We start from the raw sequence: 24,105 nt of genomic DNA on the forward strand, positions 1-24,105 counted from the left end.
GAGACTTTTTCCCTGAAGCATGTTCTTTGTCATCCTCCGTCATTTTTGTGGGGGCCTTCCTGCAAGTTTGATTTTAAATTATATACCGTACCCCACGCCTGTCTAATCCTGAAATTGTTAGAAGAAGCGCACAGCAAGGCGTTTTTTGATGTTGGTCATTATTTTATTCTTACTCTTTTTCAGGAGTGTTCAGGATGAATCCACCTGAAGAAGCGCACCGAGTGCACACACCCCAGTAGTGCTGAAATGAGTTTCTATAAAACACTTCACATAATATAGGTTTATATTTTTTTCCCCCATACAGCCCCTCAAAGTTTACCCCCCACTGGAATACATTATTTCTGAGACCTATGAGCAAAAAGTCCCAAGACTGGAATCCCAAAACACTCCATCACTTTGCATCTGTGCATTAACAAGGTGGCCGGATATGCAAAGTCAGCACTGGAGAACTTGAAATTCTGCCATTACTGGAATCGCACTACTGACCAGTGGACCTGACCCTTAGGGTAAGTGCACATGTAGAAGTAACTTCTGCGGATTTTTCCACACCTGTTTTGAGAAATCCGCAGGTAAAAAGCGATGTGTTTTACACCTGCGGATTCCCAATATGGAGCAGGTATAAACCGCTGCGGAATCCGCACAAAGAATGAACATGCTGCGGAATAAACAATGCAGCATTTCCGCGAGTTTTTTCCGCAGCATGTGCACTGCGGATTTTGTTTTCCATAGGTTTACATGGTACTGTAAACTCATGGAAAACCGCTGCGGATCCGCAGCAAAATCCGCAACGTGTGCACATTCCCTTATATAGTGTCCACTCTGGACATTGCTCATAGGTACAAAGTAAAAATAAAAAAGTCTACATAATGTCATGTAAAGTTTTTACATGGCTGTGAGGGAAATGAGGAGGAAACGGAGGAGGTGGAGAAGAAGGCAGGAGGGGCTCCAAACGCGCACCCAGTCTCGGGAGGTGAGGAGCTCCAAACGCGCACCCAGTCTCGGGAGGTGAGGCGCTCCAAACACGCACCCAGTCTCGGGAGGTGAGGAGCTCCAAACACGCACCCAGTCTCGGGAGGTGAGGAGCTCCAAACACGCACCCAGTCTCGGGAGGTGAGGAGCTCCAAACACGCACCCAGTCTCGGGAGGTGAGGAGCTCCAAACGCGCACCCAGTCTCGGGAGGTGAGGAGCTCCAAAAGCGCACCCAGTCTCGGGAGGTGAGGAGCTCCAAACGCGCACCCAGTCTCGGGAGGTGAGGAGCTCCAAACACGCACCCAGTCTCGGGAGGTGAGGAGCTCCAAACGCGCACCCAGTCTCGGGAGGTGAGGCACTCCAAACGCGCACCCAGTCTCGGGAGGTGAGGAGCTCCAAAAGCGCACCCAGTCTCGGGAGGTGAGGAGCTCCAAACGCACACCCAGTCTTGGGAGGTGAGGAGCTCCAAACGCGCACCCAGTCTCGGGAGGGGGAGGAGCACTGTGCATTCGCGATTAGAAGAGAGAATGGCGCATACAGAAAGATACCTTCACAGCCAGAGAGGTGTCAGCCAAGAAGAAGGAGGCAGTATGTGGGTAATGAGGCTCTGGAAGTGCAACATGACCCTTAATGTACTTCCATCCCTGAGAGTATAGGGATTAATGGTGTAAGAGATTCACAACATGAGATACGGATTGCAATGTATTGTCAACAGCCACAAATTTAGGTAGGGAGGAGTGGGGGGGACTAAATCCTGCTAACAGATTCCCTTTAAGACACAGATTTACAAAAAGAAAAAAAAAAAAAAAAAAAAGAAATGACAACGACCATAAAGCCTCGGCATTGTATCACAGCCGAGCACAACTATAGAGTTTAGAACTGGATTCACAACAGAGCAGCAGAAATGACTGAGGTCGGGGCGGCTGCACATTTAATGGCCTTCTTGGGGCCACATATGGTTATTTGTGAAAACTTTCCCAAACAAAACCCTCTGTGCCTCCATTCGGCCAAGCATAAAACAACGCTTTAACGAAATGTTATGTTGCGCCGACCGGACTACAAATATACACACAGGTCTGTATTGTGATGCTGTAGACACACAATGAGGAAGAATTACTAAAGATCTCAAGCATTTCATCGACTGACGGAGAGGATATAGATCGTCCCAAGTGATCAAAACAATCGCATTAGTTTACCGCATTGCAGAGAGAAGAGCGGAAGCATTTGTGCCCCATGAACGGTGACCTGCATAGAGTTACTAGAAGGCAACTGGTACTCCAAATAATAAAAATAAGCTAAACCCTGGCGTGAGTCTGCCACACAATATCGCAAGCAGGGTCCATTACAAGGCTTGCATCCCATCATACCAAGGGTGAGAGCCACCCACCGTGATGACGTGGCTGCAAAAGTAACACCCCATCACACTCCAGCAGAAGTTAGGCTACTTTCACACTAGCGTCGTACTCGGCCCGTCGCAGTGTGCCGGGCCGACGTACCGACGCTAGCGTTGTATACGCCGCACAACGGGGGGCAGCGGATGCATTTTTCCAGCGCATCCGCCGCCCCATTGTGAGGTGCGGGGAGGTGGGGGCGGAGTTGCGGCCGCGCATGCGCGGTCAGAAATGGCGGTCCGTCGGCAGCAAAAAACGTTACATGTAACGTTTTTTGCATCCGACGATCCGCCACAACACGGCGCAACCGTCGCACGACGGTTGCGACGTGTGGCAATGCGTCGCAAATGTTAGTCAATGGTGAAAAAACGCATCCTGCAAGCACTTTTGCAGGATGCGTTTTTTCACCAAAACGACGCATTGCGACGTATTGCAAAAAACGCTAGTGTGAAAGTAGCCTATGTGGGAATCTCAGATTCCTTTTCCACTGGTCAATGTTTTACCACGAGCAGAAAATCCCACCTATTATATGCCTTCAAGAACACAAACTATGCCCAACATGTACCACGTCCTGTAATACAGAGGTCCATTTACCATATCCACACAGCTCAACAATGGCCCGATTTACATCCGGTAACCATCAGGAGTTTGGTGCACAAGACAATGCACGTGAAGGGTTAAGCTAGCGAGGCAGGAGAAGCTACGGACTGGTCCGCTCATGTACACTGGATCTGCTCACGGCCCGCTACATTAACCCGTCACATTTAAAAATCAATGGCAGACGAAAAGTATGCTGTTAAAAAAAAAAAAAAATATATAGAATAATTTCCATTTTAGAATACCATATACATATACAATAGCTATATTGTAATTCCTATACAATGCCCTACAAGAATATTATAAAAAAAAAAAATCCTTAACAAGTTAATAAAAAAAATGCAAAAAGAGAAGTAATCCATGGCGGTTTGAAGACGACTTAACATCAATGACCAGTTGGTCATCAGTGGAAGCTTGAACAATTGCTGGTATTAACAATGAGGGTTATATCTCACAATTAGTAGGTAATGCAGCCCTCTACAGAGGGAACACCGTATACATAGGTATCAGTTTTTCCCCTACATTATAGGGAAAAAAAATAATGCATATTTTTTTGGTTTCCAGCCAAGGACGATAGAGGATCAAAAAGGTCTCATTACAGGCCTGTGTACAGTCTTCTAGTTGCATAATGGACTGGTGGAGACCAGAGTTCATATTCCTGCTCAAGTTTTAGGAATGGCTTTTTTTTTTTTTTTTTGGCAGGGTGACATAGTCCCCAAATATGCCACAAGGTTTACTTGGGCCCCAACTGTGCCAAAGTGATGGTGCCGGCTGCCAGAGCCATAGCCAACCTTGACCTGTCAGAAACCATTCTCAAGGCTTTAGCATTTGTAACTGCGTCCATCACAAGGAATGTGTCCGTCTGTGAGCCATCTTATTAATGTGAAATGTAAGACATTTCAGAAAGACAAAAAACAAAGTTATAGAACTATCTAGACGTGACGCCGCACCCAGACCGGCGACTACTCACTGGAGGAGACTTGTGCTCCCGACACTACAGAACATGGACTCCACAAGGTGTGGATTCATTTGTAGAAAGAGAGAAGGGGAAGAAAGAAAAAAGTGGTCAGACATGTTCTCAATAATTGTACCGACGCTGGGAAGGCTGGTGAACGATGACCCTGCTGTGCTTGGCCTGGTGCGAACGACAACCTCGGATGCGATTTTGGCGTCTAAGGCTCTTTCGGTTGAGAAGAGTTTTTTCCATTTGTGGTTTTGACAATTTAGAAAAGTGAATGGTCTTTGTCGGGTTCAGCCGAGCGGATAGGGCTGCAACAAAACAGTGCACATGTTGAGCTATATTAGTATGACCTGGATCCAACCTGAAAAATATAGAAAAAAAAGTTATCGCAATAAGTAAAGATTAACCGACATTTTAAATTTTATTCTAAAAATTAATTGTCGACATGAAACTAAGAAACTGTGTGATATATCTTATTGGAGAAATCTGCTTCCTTCTCCTCCTGGACGGATCTTATCTTGTTACCTGCCGATATAAGCAAAACTTTAGAGGGGGAGTTGAGTGGACAAATTCAATTCCCAATATGGCCATATATTTCAGGTAACTACTTAGTACGGCCAAAGTGGTACTATGTAGTTACCTGAAATATGGCGATCTCCTAGTGCGCCCCCGCCATTAGTAAGTGTTCAGTGATTAAAGGAGGATCATACTCCATAGACAGCCGGCGATCCACAGCCTGTTCTCCCTCATCTCCCAGACATGATTCTCAGTGGGACCAAGGGAATAATGTGACTGATCAGACACCTACAGCAGCTGCTGTAGTAAAAGGGACGGGGCACGGTGAAATCCAAAGTAACGTCAAGGGAAAGAAGGAGCAATCTGCCATCAGGGAATGTTGATAAACCCCTGCTCACATTAAGTTAGTGCCACTTGAAGTCATCAGTATGGCCGACATTTGTCTAGTGTGCGCCAATGATATGTTGGCACTGCATTTCTTTTTTTTAACACTTGATTTTTTTTTAGTCCCCTAAAGGGACTTTAACCTGTGATTAGGGATGAGCAAGCGTGCTTAGATAGGTGTCCTCCGAGCATGTTGGTGTCCTAGTCGAGTGTTTTCTGCGTACTCGAAAAAAAGATGCTCGAGTGCCTGCGTTGTTAGACAGTATAGTTGAGCCAATTTCTTCAGGTCCCTGCTTATTTGGCAAGCTATAGCGCTTACCAAATAAGCTGCAGAGGGAACCCAGATACATGGAGCGCTCCTGATAATCAGCTGATAGCTGTGAAACATGGAGCTGCGGATCCTGTGTCACTGTCACAGCACATGTATGGAGAGCCTGTGTTGGAATTGCCTAACAAACAGGAAATCCTTGCATGTGTTGCGGCTGTCTAAGAGCCACGAGACATGCAGACACTTAAGCACGCCGAAAACACTCGATTAGGACACGAGTGCTCTGATAACACCTTATCCGACCACGCTCGTTTATCAGTACCTGTGATCATTTGATTGCTCCTATAAACTACGATGCAGCTTTATTGCAGTATATAGTCCACATTACTTTCTCCCATAAAACATAGGCTGGGTTTCATAAGAGGACTAGGTTTGCATCCAAGGCTCCTTTAGCATGTGTCCTCCTACAACCACAACCCATTGGCATCCCGTTATGTCACAGATGGGGACTGGTGCACGAACTCATTGAAAATCTTGTTATTGCCATCACTCATCAACAGGAGAATTTAAATGGTTAAACAGCGTAGCCCTAGCCATTACAGGGAAATGCCTGTGTAATGCAGCCGGCATCTGCCAGTTATATGGTGCGAGAGGAGAGAAGACCCAACCCCAAAACAGATGATCACTCACCGTAAAGAGCCTGCATTCTGGATTTCCGAATCGCCCGTCTGCTTACTGCAGAGGTTGTGCACGGCGTAGACGGACATGCTTGGGTGTTCGATGAGCAGGTTCTCCAGCGGGCTCGTCTCCACCTCCATAGTGGCCAACTCTCCAGCGGTAAAACAGGGAGGTGGAGTAATAAACCAACTTTCCTCCATAGGACACGGATCAAAATGGACATAAAAAGAGTCACTAATATCGTCAAACTGTTCAAAGGCACCTGGTGCGTAAGTCACGACGGGGTCTTCATGTGGGCGGTCGATTTCTTCAAAGGAAGAGGCTTCTTCTGGTGTTCTAGTGCAGTTATTGACTTTATTGGAAAAGAAAAAAAAATACATTAGGATATGAAATTATAGATAAAATTCCAAAAGTTATGTGAGGTTGATTAACCCATTCCTGACCAGGGAACCTTCCACTAGCCTGGCATTTGTTTTTTTTCCCCCCCTCTCTCTATTTTTGCAGGACATGTTGTAGTTTGGAATGACACCATTCATTTTTACCATACAATGTACTGAAAAATACAAAATGCGAAAAATAAAAATAAAAAAGCCTCCACATGCTGGGCTTAAATAGGAGCACCAAGATACCAGTGACAGAGGCCTACAGCAAGTCCCTGGTTGCAAAGGCATCACATCGGCTCCTTGTGGCATCATTCTCGGAAATAGGATGGGAATTGGGATTTAGAAGGGTTTGCTGGCGGTATTATACAGCTGGCAGCCACCAAGAATGATGGTGGGGCTCAGCTTCTGAACCGGCTCCATAAAGCCGCACCTGACACCTAGGATGTAACGGAACGTCATGGGGCAGAAAAAGATGCAACCGGTCATCTATTTATATAATTCCCTTGTAAGGTTTTAATTTCCTGTTCTGTCCAGATGTCACCGTATCCCAGAATTCCAAGCGGAGGAAGTTCACCGACCGCCATATTGGGACACCCAAGTGATGGGTGTCTTAAAATGGAAACTGATGCTGGTACCAACTGTGGTATAGCGACCCCTGTGGCAGCTAGGGGGCGCTGTGTGTGCTCCTTGAGATATGCATTGAGGCATATATATGGTGTGCAAGGACCTGTGGTGATGTCACGCTCACCTGACTAGCCATGTGACAGGTACCTGGGTGTGGTTACACCTATGTAAAGGAGGTGTGTGGAGCACATGGTGGAATGTGAGTGTTAGTGGGTAAGTGTCCGTCAGGGTGGACACACTTCCGTGTGTCCTGGCAGGACACTGCAAAGTGGCCTGTGTGCTGGATGGTCCCAGGTTGGGACAGACGTCCTGGAAGCACACAGTGACCATTCCAGGCTGGAGAGCCTGCGTGCTGGACATAGCACGGACGGTTGGTGTTGGAGGCTCCGGCGAGTGGAGTCGTCCTGGAAGCACCTGGAGACCGTAGACCTGGGAGGTCTGTGTTGAGGACCTGGGACTGACCTGAAGTCAGTGTGAGTGAGAAACGTCTGATGGATACCTCTGTGGAGAAGAGGGATCCGGGAAACCTGTGCGGCACCAACAGGTAACGGGAAGGAACCGTGTGACACTGACCGGGGTCAGAGTGAGAGACATTGTGTATGGGCACCTCGGAGGCCAAGGGGTGTCCAGGAACCCGTAAAGGTTGCCAACGGGTAACGGTCTGAAAACCGTGTATAATGCTGACCGGGGTAAGAGACGAACTGTGGTAAAGATGAATATATGCAGACTGTTTTCAAACTGTTACCAAGTTCCTGTGGATGTGGTTTACATTATGTGAAATAAACCGAAAAGACAATTTTTGATAGAAAACCGTGCCTGAGTGCTTTGATTCTGCTGCCAAGCGAGTGTCCCCCAAGACACGTAGTAGGCGCTATGCTACACAACCTATTGCGCGGCACCACCAGCAGCAGAACACCGTCGCACCACACACACACACACACAGCCTCTTGCGCGGTACCACCAGCGGAACATCGTCGTGAACACGCCGCCGCTGAGATCAGCCAAATGATTCACTGACTGCTGCCATCTTTGTACAGGAGGAGCACATGCCCAGTTTTAATGTGACCGTCGCTATCTGTCTGCACAGAGATGGCGGCGGTCTGATTTACTGCGCGAATTGCGCACAAGTGCAGTGAATCATTCGGCTGATCCTGGCGGCAGATGCTCGATGTGTCTACAGGCTGAGGAAGCCGGTCACATTAAAGGGGTTTTCCCACGAACGAAAGTTCATTTTAAAAATTGACTGTGTCTGACTGTACGCATCATACCACATCTCCTGGGCAGGGGAGGAAGCAAAAGACAATACTGACATTACAGCAGGGGATCACAGTGGATTCATTTTCTGAGGTAAAATATTTCACTGACTTTTTAAAAAAATATTTTACATCACAAAATGAATCCACTGTGATCCCCTGCTGTAATGTCAGTATTCGCTTTTGCTTCCTCCCCTGCCCGGGAGCTGTGGCATGTTCTGTACACGGTCAGACACAGACAATTTTTAAAATTAAATTTTGCTCGTGGGAAAACCCCTTTAAAAAGCAAATATCAACGCCAACATGGTTCCTCCTAAAAAGTACGCCAATGACAATAAAAGGAAAGCAGCAAAGGCACAAGGTTGAATACAGCAAAGGCACAAGGTTGAATACAACAAAGGGCAAATGAGACTCGAAGAGCAACAGCATCGCTGGGACAAAAACAATGCATATAAGCGTAAGCGTCAAGCACATGAGTCCCCTGATGCAAAAGTCATTAGATCACAGGATGCCATTAGGCAACAACAGCGCCGCATGCCTGCCCCCATCGTGACATTACCGCCCTCCTGATGCAATAGCATCGGGCCTCCATCTAGTGTAAAATAAATGCTAGATATGGGGTTAATCGTGTTCTGGGAAAAAACAAATATGAATTCTTCTCTCATGACTGTGCCAAGTGTCCAATGGGCAGTGCCAAATGGCCTGAACTTTCTGCACCAAGTGCGCCCCACTCACTGGCTAATGGACGTACTTGAGAAGCCCCCCCTCTTTCCTAGGTGTTGTCGTTCGCACTGACTGCAGAATCTATGACCGGGATCAGAGTTATCTACTACGATTGTGGCCATTGCACCGTAGTGACACCTGCCACCTTTCACCGACGGCGTGGGCTCACTTCCTTAGCCCAAACTGTGCACTTACCGACACCAAGAACACTTACCAACTTGATGGGGGCACCGCATCCACGGACCACTGTGCTCACCCACACAACATCGGTGGGCCACGAGACCGCACATCCTTACCTATGAAGTCCACCACAATCCATTCGTCATCATCTTTTTCTGCGAGTTCTGGTTCCTGGACGCCGGGGACGTCTCTTACAAACATGCTGTTCAGCTTCTGGAACATCCCACGTAAGTAGCAGGGTCTCCTCCTGCCAGTCCGTCACAGGGCACAGCGGTGGCTCAGGGTTAGCAAGGCGGCACAGGCAGTGATAAAGTGCAGAGAGTCCAGCAAAGAGGAGCACAGGAAAGGTCTCAGGGCTGTACAAAACCTGGAAGACCATAAAAAAAATATTAGAAGATTACCTATATTTATTCTTCTCGGAGTTTAGAAAAATGCTCAACAACCTCAAATCATCACCACCATCTTTTTGACATAATTCCCTCCCATGTACAGCTCAACCGGCATTTCATACACTTAAAGGGAATGTCTCATGTACTTGCCACAATTTGCAGGAACTAGATTTAAAGAGTAATTGTCGCTTTAATTTTTACTGCATAACTTAAGTAGTACACAAGGAAATAAGAAACTTTGTAGAGAAAGCCACTCCTTTCACCTTCTGGACTGATTTTTCACTCCCAATATATGGGTAAAATCTGTATTAAGGGTGAAAACAGATTTTCCCCATTACAGAGATAGATGACATTTGGTGCTCATAAGGTTCTATGGAGGGGGGAAGCAGAATTAAGGCGCTAGACACAGACATTCTGTACGTTCTTCAAAATCAACAGTAGACAAAAATAAAAAAAACTTTGTAATATCTCTCTTAAAGAGAAATCTGCTTTTTCCTCAAATGATCTTTTATTTTCAATTCCTGGGTAAAATCTCTATTCAGTGAAGAGACACATTCTCCCATTACAGAGAATAAAGATGTCAGTTGGTGCTTCTAACATTCTATGGAGGGAAGAGAAGGAGGAGCTGGAGGCAGAGACAGACATAGTGCTGCAAGTTCTCCATAGAACCTTATGAGCACCAACAGCCATCTCCTCTCTCAGTAATGGGAAGGTCTGGATTCACTGAAGACACATTTTAACCTTGAATTGAGAATTTTGAGAATGAGGAGTAAGAAGCAGATTTCTCCGATAAGAAACTTTGTACTACATCTTATTTTCACATATACTATTGATTTATTACATGAAAATGACAGTTACGCTTTAAGTCCCTTTTGGAGGCCATATTGGAAACACACACATGGCCACTCAGTGTCCACAGTCCAGCAAGGAGTATGCACTTTATGGCAGCTAAAATCAATGAGAGACACATGGCGGAGGTCACAGATCAATGCCGTCTCCAGGAGTACAGACACTTCCCTACAGACCAGGGCACCAGTAAACAGAGCTTTATTTTCTCTCTATACATGTAGAGGTATGCCAGGGCAACCAAAGCCAATTCAGGTGGTTAAAGGGGTTGTCCTGTAGTAAAATAAATGGTCTATGATTACCTTAACTCTTTCCAAAAAATATAATATGCACTATTGGACATACCCTTTAAATGACCTCCAATTAGCAAGACGATAGGCGGCTGTTTACTAGCCCGTTTGTGCTGTGCCCATGTCAATTGCCTCCGGTTTCTAAGATGAGCTTTCATTTTAGGGTATGTGCACACGTTCCAGATTTTTTGCGCTTTTTTTGGCGATTTTCCGTGGCAAAAACGCTTAAAAAAAATGCATACATTAAGCATCCCATCATTTTTAATGCATTCCGCAATTTTTGTGCACATGTTGTGATAAAAAGGCATCACGGAAAAATATGCAGCATGTTCATTAATTTCGCGTTTTTTTTGTTTTTTTTTTGCGGATTTCCCGCTATTTAATGCATTTGGAAGCTCAGGGAAAAAACGCGAAAAATCCGCACAAAAAACGCGTGCGGATTTTCCGCAGAAAATCTCCGGTTTTGATCAGGAAATTTCTGCATAAAATCCTGACGTGTGCACATACCCTTAAGGCTATGTACACACGTTGCGGATTTACTGCGGATCAGCAGCGTTTTTTCCCCCATGCAGAAACGCTGCAGATCCGCAAGTGATTTACAGTACAATGTAAATCAATGGAAAAATAAAAATTGCTGTGCTAATGGTGCGGAAAATTCTGCACGGAAAACGCTGCGGATCAAAAGAAGGAGCATGTCATTTATTTGTGCGGATCTGCAGTGTTTTGTACCCATACCATTATAGAAATCAGCAGAGGTGAGACATGAAATCAGCATTAAAAAAAAAAAAAACGCATCAAATCCACACCTGCGTTTTCTACCAAGAGATGCAGAATCCGCACAAAAAATTCCAGAGGCAAATCCGCAATGTGTTCACATTGCAGAAATAACAATGTTTAAGGCTAACATAAAAACCGCACATAGAGGAAACGTAGCCGTAATTAAAGTCACTATAATGTATCCAAACACTTCTGAGTTATAACCGGATCGCACACTGCAGAAACAGTAATTAGTAGTGTGACCGCTCCGCTCTCTCCAGAGCATTGGGACGGCAGATGATTGCCTCTTCCCATGCAAGCAGGCACGGACTGGCCCATAGGGTCACAGTGGAATTCCCCGGTGGGCCCCTGTGCAGATCTGGGCCCCCAACCTCACTGTATGGGCAGCATGTGGCATAATTCACTCTGGATAGAAAAAACAAACAAACAAAAAAAAAACAAAACCGTATATCATCATTCATTAACCACACTACCCAGTTTATTATTATATAGAGATCAAGGTAAATTTGTGGATGAGGGTAAAGTAATATTTGTATACAGGTGAAAAGTGGGCCCCCTCAAAGTCAATGTAACTGGTGGGCCCTTGGTACCCCTGTCCGACACGGCATGCAAGCACTGGGTGAACTGGTGTGCTTATCCATTACAGCACAAGCATCATGTGGCCGGAGCAGTGGACAACCATGTGCACATCCGATGTATTTATCCACCTTTCTCCAATTTCATAATGTGTGGCGGCAGCGATATCACAGATGTCAGACCCACCGCCGATACATCCGGATTTATCCTTTAGACGACAGGAGGAGACCCGGAAGGGTTAGCGGCCGAGCCTCACACTCTTCACAGCAGAGGCCTGTGTATCCGATGCAGAGGATCTCCTGTGGGCTGAACACACGGACGCTGCATAGCTAGCTTTCTACAAGGTTTAAGGCCTCATTCACACAGCAGTATTTCGGATCCGTTATTTCATCAGATTTTGTATGCCAAGAGGAAGTCAGATCAGCTGCAGCCTGGTCTTCGTCTTCATGGTCGATTTGTCCAAAGGCAGAGACAGTGACGCCAGAACCGATTGGGCGCCAGGGTCACCTGTCTTAACAAATCGCATGGGAGTATAAGCTTTATTATTTTATGGGGGCCAAACATTTAGATCAAGGAGGGGGTTCTCCTAGTAGTGGACAACCCCTTTAATTAAAAAAAAAAAAAAAAAAAAAAGTTATGTTACAATTTTACTTCCAATTTTTTTAAATTTATTTTTTTAGAGCATGATCTGTATTACAAAAGGAATCTATCAGCAGGTTTTTGTATAATCTGAGAGTAGCATAATATAGAGCAAGAGAGCCCGATTCCAGTAATGTATCATTTGCTCAGCAGCTGGCTGTAGTTTCAATACAGCCAGTGTTTTAACAGCAGAAGATTATCAGTACTGGACTAGGGGTCACATGCCAGTGCCAGACAGTCCAGCTAATCTGTGTAACCCAACCCCCCCCCCCCCCCCATCACTGATTGGCCAGCCTGCTGTACATAGTTAGGAAGCTGCCAATCAGTGATGTGGGCGGGGCTATACAAAGCTCAGCAGCATCTGCAGCAGAAAAAACAGGGATTGCATGAAAATGACTGCAAGCAGCCCAGTAAGTGATACACAGCTGGAATTCGGGTCTTCACCCTGGCTATTGGGCTATTTTAGACTTATACTTCCGTGTCAGTTGCCAGTGAAGGAGTCAGATTCTGTCCAGAGCCCACCCCGCACAGCACAAAGGGGCAAAACCTGATAGCACTTTGAGCTTAAAAATAAGTTATTTAAAAACAGCTATTAAAACTTTCAGGACTTTTGGTATAAAAATGATTCATGGGATAAATTAATTTAACAGAAAATGTGTTCGTTTCCCAGACTGGATCCATTATAAAATTTCCTCATCTGGGACAAGTAATAGAAATAATGGGGTTCACTTTTCACGACAGCCCTACATTCAGAATGCACACCAGATAATGTATCCGTGGTTTGTTGGTTTTCCCCACACATACACAAGGGAGGATTTTTTTTTCCCCTCCTTTCATTCTAGAGCAAATATTTATTTTTTCCCACAGGGCCCTAAGGGCGACATTTGCCTATGCACTTGCATACACCAGTGTCTTCTATAGGAAAATAACCCAGATACACCGTCCGTATACACTGGATGGAAGGCTCAAGATGGAATGAATAGGGAGCCTCGGGTCTGTTTGTTCCGATGGCTGTGAACGTAGACTTTCTTGTTCTTATCCAGACAGTATCAAAGACCTTGGGAGAGGATTTGGGTACATTATAGGCAGAACTAATTATACAACAATTATGATAGATTTACATAAAGGCCAGAACAGGAGGGAGGCCGGGCAGAAACCGGAGCATAATTGGTCTCATTGGCGTCCACAGTAACCCAAACAAAGCAGCAAGGCTACAGCTAAAAAGGCTTATCAGGTCAGACAAAGACCTCGGATGAACCACGGAAAATATCAGGCTAGCTGCAAAATCATGGCAGCCACAAGGCTTTATAGAGCCGACACCATTCACATCAATAGGAGCTGAGCTGCAGTACTGAGAATAGCCACTTCGGTGTGCGGTGCTGTATAGGCTACGGAGGTCGGACCACCCCAAGGATAAACCATCAATAACTCAAGTAGTGGACAACCCCTTCAAGGAAGCACGTTTTCTGTTGATGTAAGGCTACTTTCACACTAGCGTCGGGAACAACCCGTCGCCGTGCGTCGGGCCGACGTTCCCGACGCTAGCGTGGTCTCCGCCGCACAACGGGGGCAGCGGATGCATTTTTCCCACGCATCCGCTGCCCCATTGTGAGGTGCGGGGAAGTGCGGGGAGGTGGGGGCGGAGTTCCGGCCGCGCATGCGCGGTCGGAAAAAGCGGACCGTCGGGAGCAAAAAACGTTACATGTAAAGTTTTTTTCTCCCGACGGTCCGCTACCACACGCCAAAGCGTCGCAAAACGGACGCACCGTTTGGCAATGCGTCGCTAATGTTAGTCTATGACGAAAAAACGTATCCAGCAAGAACTTTTGCTGGATGCGTAGTTTCGGCAAAACGACGCATTTGCGACGTAAAGCAGTTAACGCTAGTGTGAAAGTAGCCTAACTTAAAAAAAAAAAAAAAAAAAGAAGTGTTTTCCCTTATCAGTTACAGCTCAGTAAGGCTATGTGCACATGTTGCAGATTTGACTGGAATTTTCTGTGCAGATTCGGAATTTCTTGGCAGAAAACGCAGGTCAGAATCTGCACACGCAGATTTCTTCCTTTTTTTACCCCTGCAGATTTCTATTATGGAACAGGTGCAGAAACGCAGCAGATCTGCCAAAAGAATTGACATGGTCCTTTTTTGAATCTGCTGCGTTTTCTGTGCAGATTTTTCCACACCATTGGCACAGCATTTTTTTTTTGCCATTGATTTTCATTGTACTGTAAGGCTATGTGCACACATTCCGGATTAGCCTTAGGAATTTCTGGTGCGGATTCTGCCTCTCCTGGCAGAAAACGCAGCTGCGGATTTGTTGCGTTTTTTGTGCGGATCCGCAGAGCTTTTTGTGCGTTTTTGCTGCGGTTCTTTTGCGGATTTGCTGCTTTTTTTACCCCTGCGGATTTCTACAATGGAATAGGTACAAAAACATTGCAGATTCGCAAAAAAAGTAGTGACATGCTACTTTTAAAACGCAGCGTTTCCGCAGCGGATTTTCCGCAAAGTGTGCACAGCATTTTTTTTTCTCATTGATTTACATTGTACTGTAAATCACTTGCGGATCAGCAGCGTTTCTGCGCGGAAAAAAAAGCTGCAGATCTGCAGGAAATCTACAACGTGTGCCTTATAGGTCATGTTCACACTTTATTTTAAGGCTTCTGTTCTGCAGCCAAAACCAGCTCTCTTGGCAGTTTAAACTCCGTATTCGAGGCGTTTTTTTTTTTTTTTTTTGTATGTTTGTTTTTTTTGTTTGTTTTTTTTTTGGGGGGGGGGTGGATTTGGTTTGCTTTGTCTATATTAAAATGGTTAATAAATTCACTTTCCAACAAAAACACCGCAGAAACGTTTATTGCGTTTTTTTATAGCAAATTAAAAAAAACAAACAAAAAAAAAAAAACACACACTGAAAGTATTGACACGCTGCAGATTTTAAAGACGTTGCGGCTCTCAAATTCAGTCAGAAAAAAAAATGTGCGTAATATTTTGGAAATCTAAAAAAAAAAAAAAAAAAAAAAAAAAAAAAAACACACACACTGCATGTGAACATAGCCATATTGGATTACTTTTGCGGACCTGCTAAGATAAAAGGAAGGTGGAACTTGGGTAAAACAGCAGAATTTACAACTATAATATTTGCAGAATAAAGAGGGGGACGAAGCCTTAAAGGGGTTTACAGGGCTTAAAGGAGTATGGGAATCTCCAAGATCCTATCCCAATATGTAGTAGGTATAATATTATTATTATTTATTATTAATAAAATAATAAAAATTAAGTATAACAATAAATAATTTTAGCAAATACCTCCAATTAGAAATGTAGTATAGTTTTTCTGATTCGCTATGTCTCTTTCCTCATGTGCAGGCATTGCAGGACCTTAGGTATCCATGGTTATTACCACTAGCAACTAGCTGTCAGTTTATCAGTGGATGTAGCCATGGATACCCAAGGTCCTGCAATGCCTGCCCATGAGGAAAGACAGTGAATCAAAAAATATACTACATTTCTAATTGGAGGAAAATAAATATTATTACACATACTACATATTAGGATATGATCTTGAAGATCGGAATACCACTTTAAGCTAAATCTCTGTAGTCAGGCTATGTGGCCGCAGATTGGCAGCCTCTGACAATGCAGTAATAAAATAAAAACCACACCAAAATAATAGCACGTCACTGGTTATAAGGTTGGCTGTAGTTTCTAGGACACCTTGTTCCCTTCAATGCAAATATAGAAGAAGAAAAAAAAAAAAAAAAAAAAAAGTCTGACTCGAACAATTACTAAGCAGAAGGATTAAACTGGCCGTGGAGAAATCACCCTCCTGCTCTGGCAACTACTGCCTCATATGCAGGAATGAGGACAGCAAAATATTCAACCATTCGATGGCAGCTATGAAGGAAAAAAAAAACAAAACAAAAAACATAACATTAGTGCAGTATTCTATTCCAGCAGATTATGTGCTGCCGATGACAGCTCTAAAGGTACCGTCACACTCAGCGAAGCTGCGGCGATATAGACAACGAGCCGCCCTAAACTGGATCGCTGGAGCGTCGCTGTTTAGGTCGCTGTAGAGACGTCAAACACAGCAGCTCCAGAACGATGCAGGAGCGATCCTGTGACGTAACGGCGACTCACTTCTCGTTCTCGCTGGTTGTTAGCTCCATGTCAAACAGCCGGAGTGTACCGACTGGCTAGAAGGAGACGCTGCGACGCCCCCTATGCTCGTTGCTGGCGTCGTTGCTTTCGATGTCAAACATGACGATACACGCCGACCTGGCGACGAAATAAAGTTCTGGACTTCTAGCTCCGACCAGCGATGGCACAGCGGGATCCAGATCGCTGCTGCGTGTCAAACAACGAGATCGCTATCCAGGACGCTGCAACGTCACGGATCGTTGTCGTTCTCTTTGCAAAGTTGCTGAGTGTGACGGTACCTTAAGGCACGTTTACTCTTCACCCACTGAAGTGGAGGAGCGAAGCTGCAGCACAGCGACCACATAGTGTACAGAATAACGCTCTCGCAGCTCCAATTCCTTTTTACCAGATTATTTATTTGTCACTATGAGACTGGTATCGGCAGCACATCACCTGAAGATCGCTCTATTCCCACTGGTTAGGGACGACTTGTGCAATCAAGCGCCGATAGACCCCGATATAGTGGATTGGGATATGTACACGCCACGATTACATGGTCTAAATGCAGGGCCGGCCCGAACGTATAGGTGAACTAGGCGGCTGCCTAGGGCGCTGACCCTAAGGGGGCGCCAGAGAAAGAAAAAAAAAAAAAATTATAAAAAAAGATTTTCAAAAGGCAAAAGGTGTGCGGAGCCCTGTGTACGAGGTGTGCGGAGCGGAGCCCTGTGTACGAGGTGTACGGAAAGGAGCCAAATGTGTACGAGGTGTATGGAGCGGAGCGCGTGTGTACGGAGCGCAGCCGCGTGTGTAGGAGTAGCTATGTGCAGCCAATATACGGTACGAAGCGTCATGTGCGGCCAATATACGGTACGGAGCGCCATGTGCGGCCATTATACGGTATGGAGCGCCATGTGCGGCCATTATACGGTACGGAGCGCCATGTGCGGCCATTATACGGTACGGAGCGCCATGTGCGGCCATTATACGGTACGGAGCGCCATGTGCGGCCATTATACGGTACAGAGCGCCATGTGCGGCCATTATACGGTACGGAGCGCCATGTGCGGCCATTATACGGTACGGAGCGCCATGTGCGGCCATTATACGGTACGGAGCGTCATGTGTGGCCATTATACAGTATGGAGCACTGTGTGGCCATATTTTTTTTGTTTATAATTATTCTTTATGAAACAGTGTGATCAGCAGTGCTAAATGGGTGTGGTTGGGACGTGGATATGGGTGTGTCTAGTTATGAATGGGTGTGGTCAGAGGCATGGCCTAAAATGTGCCGCGACGCGCTTTGCGCGCCGCAAACTTTGTCCCTCTTTCCCATCTTCAAAAGTTGGGAGGCATGTTAAAAGTAGTAGGGGCGCAACAAAATAGTTTTGCCTAGGGCGCCGTAATCTCTCAGGCCGGCCCTGACTAAATGGGCAATAAAGGTTTCAATATCTCCAAAAAATAAAAAGGGTCAGGATGTGCAAGTAAACCCCAATGAAGTGAATGGAGCCGAGCTGTAATACACACAATTGTGAAGGGGCAGATGAGTTTCTGAAGGAAAGCAGCTAGGATATTTTTTTTTTTTATTTTTTTTAAATCATAAATTTATATGGCGCCAACATATTCCGCAGCACTTTACACTTGAAAAAAAACTGTAAAAGCATCAAACCCACGACCCTGATGTTATTAACGCCACGCTCTAACTAGCCATGTGGTAATCCTGTCCAATCTCCGCAGGCCTGGAAAATGTACACATCTCCACAGCAAGTAGATGAGATTTATTAAAAGGAACCTGCGAAAAACATAACCCTCCTCCCACAGATAATCATTAATATGATTCTGCAGTCTTTTTAAAAAGACAAGTCCGTGCATTCCTTTATGACCCCAGAGCACTGCTCCGCCAGCCAGAAATAGTGTTTTGAAGTGGTGTCTGGAAGTGCACTGGAGTGACGATGCACTTACAGCTTCTCAGCCCCAAGCGGTATTTACCACCCATCAGCACCTTCCTCTGGCCAATTGACAGGCGAGCTGACAAGTACCAGATCAAACGACCTGTCAGCCAGGGGTGGGGGCTGCTACTTAGGAAATACATCGTGGGGCAGAGAAGCTGTAAGTGCACCGTCACATCCCAATGCACTTCCAAATTAGATTGCTTGCATCTGGAGCAGCGCGTTGGAGAAAGAGGGTGGGGGAATCATAAAGGGATCCGCTGGTTAACCTTTTAAAGGGCTGCAGGGTTTGGTTTTTGTTTTTTAAATTTTTAGTGAAATTACAGCTATTTAGACCACAAACATTCTGAGCTAAAAGGGGGTGGAATTGCGCAACATGCCCTAGGTCACAATGTTGGCAAGTATGAGCAAAACCCAAATATATAAAAAAAAAAAAAAACTATTTTAGGGCATATACAATTTGTAAAATATTGACTAATCCCTTGTAAGGCTGGGTTTTTTTTTGTTTTTTTTATTTTAAACACGCAATTTTTGAAAATCATGGCAAACGGCGCAAAAAAAAAAAATAAAAATAAAAAAATAAAAATCGCAACATGTGAATACAGCCTAAAAAGGTTTATCGGAAATATCCTCTATAAACACCTGACAGACCAAAAAAAAAAAAAAATTTGATTATATATACATACACACGGTTATAATAAAACAAGTTTGCTCCATAAAAGTAATGTCCCCTAGGACCCACCTCTCCTGATCGTAGCCTTCTCCCCAGCTGTCAGTCCCATCCTGTATAGATACAGGGGGATTACTAACCTCTTATCTACTGGCTCGATGGATGGCATTATTTGCACGCTATGTGACATTTATTTGCACACTGTATGATAAGGTCTATAGAAGTCTCTGCTTTTGGCATGATTCGTGCATTTTATGGTACCACCATTATCTCTTTATTTTAGATACTATAGGGCATTGCTGTTTACACACTAAATATCACCATATACATTGGTTGTCCTTGAGGTCTCGTGAAGACCATGACAGTGATATAGGCGTGTCATATGGAGGGACGGTGGTGAGACAAATTGAGGTACATCTGCCATTATCCAACAGGCCGGTCCATCAGGGAGTTCATTAGTGAGATGGAAGGTAAAGGGAACTGTCACCCCCAAAATCGAAGGTGAGCTAAGCCCACCAGCATCAGGGGCTTATCTACAGCATTCTGTAATGCTGTAGATAAGCCCCCCCCATCTGACAGATGAGAAAAAGGAGGTTAGATTATACTCACCCAGGGGCGGTCCCGCTGCAGTCCGGTAGGCGTCGCGGTCCGGTCCGAGGCCTCCCATCTTCTTAGGAGAACGTCCTCTTCTTGTAGTCACACTGTGGCTCTGGCGCAGGCGTACTTTGTCTGTCCTGTTGAGGGCAGAGCAAAGTACTGCAGTGTGCAGGCGCCGGGAAAGGTCACACTGCAGTGTTAAGACAGGAAGAGGACGTCATCGTAAGAAGATGGGAGGCGCTGGACCAGACCGCGACGCCCATCGGACCCGGACTGCCCCGGGGTGAGTATAATCTAACCTCTTTTTCTCATCTTTCAGGATACATCGGGGGCTTATCTACAGCATTCCAGAATGCTGTAGATAAGCCCCTGATGTTGGTGGGCTTAGCTCACCTTCGATTTTGGGGGTGACATGTTCCCTTTAAAGCAAGTGGAGCTAGGAGAGACTTCTAAAATAGTCAGTGACCACAACAGGGTTGCCAACTTAACTTTTTAGGTTTTCTGGACGGCTTATCAAAAAAAAATTAAAAAATAAATCAAAGAGGCAAAAAATTGTGGACACATTGGAAAACCATAATAAATCATTATGATTAGAAGTGATTCAGGTCTACAGTCCATAATTCTGACATGAAGACATCAGCTGCAGTCACTGTAAAGTGTAAAACTATGATAATTACAGTCAAAATAATTGGTGTAAATTTGTTATGCTTAATAAATTCATGGACCTCGTAAAAAAAGTAAAAAAAATAAATAATAAATACTGGTAAATAAAATCAAATTTAACAGACCGGGTAAAAAAAAGTGCTGTATTATTTTGGAGGACAGTCCTAGAATTTCTGGACGATTGTCAACCTTTGACCCCAAGGACTAGACGTGCTTGAGAGTACAGGACAACAAGGACGGGTGGTGGTCACACAGGGACATTCGCTGACCTGGCCGAGTCTCCAGCAGTGTCGGGGGAGTGACCCTCCTCCGGAGAACGTTGCACTGTAGGTGACAGACAACTTGGAACAAACTTTATGCTGTGAAGCCAACAATGACCTGTGTAAACTTGAAACTCTACCAAGTGAAGATCTCAGATTAGTGTGCTGTTCTATGGCGGCTTTTCAACTGGAAGGTGGGCCATAAGTAGAGAGACAGCCCCTGTCCATATTACAGCAGGTACGGTGTGCGGACCACCCTGATCTGGAGATGTTCTCCTGTCATATATAGATGGCAGGTGTGCATTTTGTGACTCAGGGTAGTTAAGTGTAATCTTAAGAAGAGTAGTAAATTAATGGCCGCCAAGACCCAGGCTAATACAAAGCAGATCTGCATGACGAGACTGGAACGGCCCTGCAAAAGCCAAAGGCCACTTTTAATGTAATTTGACTCTTAGATTTGCTAAATATTATTGCCAGGGCTGTGGAGTTAGTAAGCCAAGCTTCTGACTCCTCAATTTCCCTGTCTCCCCAGCAGTGGTCACTACTGAGCATGTACATAAAGTGCAGCACAGATTCATCTCTAGTAAAAGCAGAGATCCTTAGATCAGGAACATAACAGACATTTATAGGACATTTCAGAACCTTCCCAAATTATGAAAATATTTACTGCACATCCTGTACCCAATGTATTATACATTTTAGGAGTCGGTCCATTTCATACTGACTCCACCGCCCTGATTATTGCACAGATCCCAAAAAGTTATCAACTTGTTGAGTTCCGTTTTTGCAACGCACAAGTCTTTGTACAATATTCAAGTGTCACCTGTAACCACCAGATGTTATAAGGCTACGTTCACATTTGCGTTGTGCGCCGCAGCGTCGGCGCCGCAACGCACAACGCAAACCAAAACGCGGCAAAACGCACGCTAAAACGCTGCGTTTTGCGCCGCATGCGTCGTTTTTGCCCGCAAGTTGGACGCAAAAAAAATGCAACTTGAAGCGTTTCTTGCGTCCAACGCTTGCGGCCATGCGGCGCAAAACGCAGCACAACGCATGTCCATGCGCCCCCATGTTAAGTATAGGGGCGCATGACGCATGCGGCGCCGCTGCGGCGCCCGACGCTGCGGCGCTGACCGCAAATGTGAACGTAGCCTAACAAAGACACATATGTAACAGAAATAGTAATTCATTTAATATCTTTTTTGTTTTTCGTTTTTTGTTTGTTTTTGTTTTTAATGCAAAACCCACAACCACCCTGTACATGCCTCCTGCCAAGAGTCATGTTAGCACTGCATGATAAGCTCTTCAGTTTTGTGCTACTTGAGAAGAGGGGAATCTCCATAAGGGTCTTTGAGCTTTATGTACCCTCTCAGGGGCCGACACCAGGTCTCCAGCTGTCTAAGGCCACGTTCACACATTCAGTATTTGTAAAGGTACCGTTACACTAAACGACTTACCAACGATCACGACCAGCGATACGACCTGGCCGTGATCGTTGGTAAGTCGTTGTGTGGTTGCTGGGGAGCTGTCACACAGACAGTTCTCTCCAGCGACCAACGATCAGGGGAACGACTTCGGCATCGGCATCGTTGAAGACAGTTTCAACGAAGTCCCCGGGTAACCAGGGTAAACATCGGGTTACTAAGTGCAGGGCCGCGCTTAGTAACCCAATATTTACCCTGGTTACCATTGTAAAAGTTTAAAAACAAAAAAATAAAAAAAAAAAAACAGTACATACTCACATTCCGAGGTCTGTCACGTCCCCCGCCGTCAGCTTCCCGCACTGACTGTGTCAGCGCCGGCCGTAAAGTAGAGCACAGCGGTGACGTCACCGCTGTGCTCTGCTTTACGGCCGGCGCTGACAGTCAGTGCGGGTAGCTGATGGCGGGGGACGTGACAGACATCGGAATGTGAGTATGTACTGTTTTTTTTTTTGTTTTTTTGTTTTTAAACTTTTACAATGGTAACCAGGGTAAATATTGGGTTACTAAGCGCGGCCCTGCGCTTAGTAACCAGATGTTTACCCTGGTTACAAGTGAACACATCGCTGGATCAGAGTCACACACGCCGATCCAGCGATGACAGCAGGTGATCAGCGACCAAATAAAGGTCCTGATCACTCCCTACGACCAACGATCTCCCAGCAGGGGCCTGATCGTTGGTCGCTGTCACACATAACGAGATCGTTAGCGGGATCGTTGCTACGTCACCAAAAATCGTGACGTTGCAACGATATCGTTAACGAAATCATTATGTGTGAAGGTACCTTAAGCCAAAACCAGGAGTGGAACAATCAGAGGAAAAGTATAATGGAAAAACGTCACCACTTCTGTATTTTTTCACATCACCCAAATACTAAAGGTGTGAATGTGGCCTTATTGTCTGCAGTGCTGACATCACATCCACAGCGCTGCAGCCAATCAGTGAGCTCAGCATCTTGTGCCTTGAAATCGGGCAGAGCTGCCGAGTGCAGTTATTGGTTGCAGACACTAGGAGCAGCGGCGGAGGCTCAGCGCTGGCCCTGCAGAGGGCGAGTGAAGCTCAGTTTTGTTGTTCTTACACAAACAGCCAGGGGGGATGGGAAAGTTTAATTTTTTGAATGTGGAAATCCCCTATAGTAGAGTATCAGTCTTGTTATTTATTTTTCATAAATCAATAGTAAATGTGAAAACAAAACTGATTTTTATCTTGTTAGAACAAGCCACTGTCTCCTCCTGGACTGATCTTTCGTTTTCTTTTCACAGGTAAAATTTATCTTCAGTAAATATACATTTTCCCATTAATGACAATTGGTGCTCATAAAGCTCTATGGAGCGCTGTAAATGACAGACCTTGTGACAGATTGTGTCCGCCTCTAGCTTGTCTCTCCAAGGAACTTTATAAGCACCAACTGTCATCTCATCTCAGTAATGAGAAAATCTGACTTCACGGAATATACATTTTACCCATGAATTGGAATCCAGGAGGAGAAAAAAGCTGATTTCTCTGAGAAGACATTACAATGTTTTTCATATGGATTTATGACAATTTAAAAACAATGGTTAATCCAAATATATCATTAGTCTGCATCAGCCCATGGAAAGGGGCCGTAAATCCGCACTGATCAACTTGTTAGGCTATGTTCACATGTGGCATTTTTTGCTACTTTTATTTAATACAAATTAAAAGCTCCTTTTTGCAGTAGCAGCAAAAGCTATGAGATTTCAGAAATCTCATGTGCATGCTTGTTTTCCCCCCTTATTGAATTAGAAAACTGCTGCACGTATATTCTTTCAGCATTTGTTCACCCATAGAAAGCAATTACTGCAAAAGTGCAGCTGTCAGTTTTTGCTGTGTTCTTTAGTGTAGAAAACGCAGGTACAGCAGGATGTGAAACCCATTGATTTTTGT

The 24,105-nt window shown here is 45.1% G+C and overlaps 1 protein-coding gene across 1 annotated transcript in view; it reads right to left on the reverse strand.

Moving 5' to 3' along the window:
• Positions 1–3,160: 3,160 nt before the first annotated feature.
• TP53INP1 (tumor protein p53 inducible nuclear protein 1) overlaps positions 3,161–24,105 on the reverse strand; it is a 29,458-nt gene continuing 8,513 nt past the window's right edge. The window contains exons 2-4 of the mRNA XM_077270944.1: positions 9,045–9,295; positions 5,778–6,117; positions 3,161–4,280 (exon numbers count right to left, since the gene is read on the reverse strand). Coding sequence (XP_077127059.1) covers positions 4,037–4,280; positions 5,778–6,117; positions 9,045–9,150 — 690 coding nt within the window. The 5' untranslated portion in view covers positions 9,151–9,295 and the 3' untranslated portion in view covers positions 3,161–4,036. The remainder of the gene's footprint in view (positions 4,281–5,777; positions 6,118–9,044; positions 9,296–24,105) is intronic.

The sequence above is a fragment of the Ranitomeya variabilis genome, chromosome 6 (assembly GCF_051348905.1).
Source record: "Ranitomeya variabilis isolate aRanVar5 chromosome 6, aRanVar5.hap1, whole genome shotgun sequence".
In the NCBI taxonomy this organism is placed as follows: Eukaryota; Metazoa; Chordata; class Amphibia; order Anura; family Dendrobatidae; genus Ranitomeya; species Ranitomeya variabilis.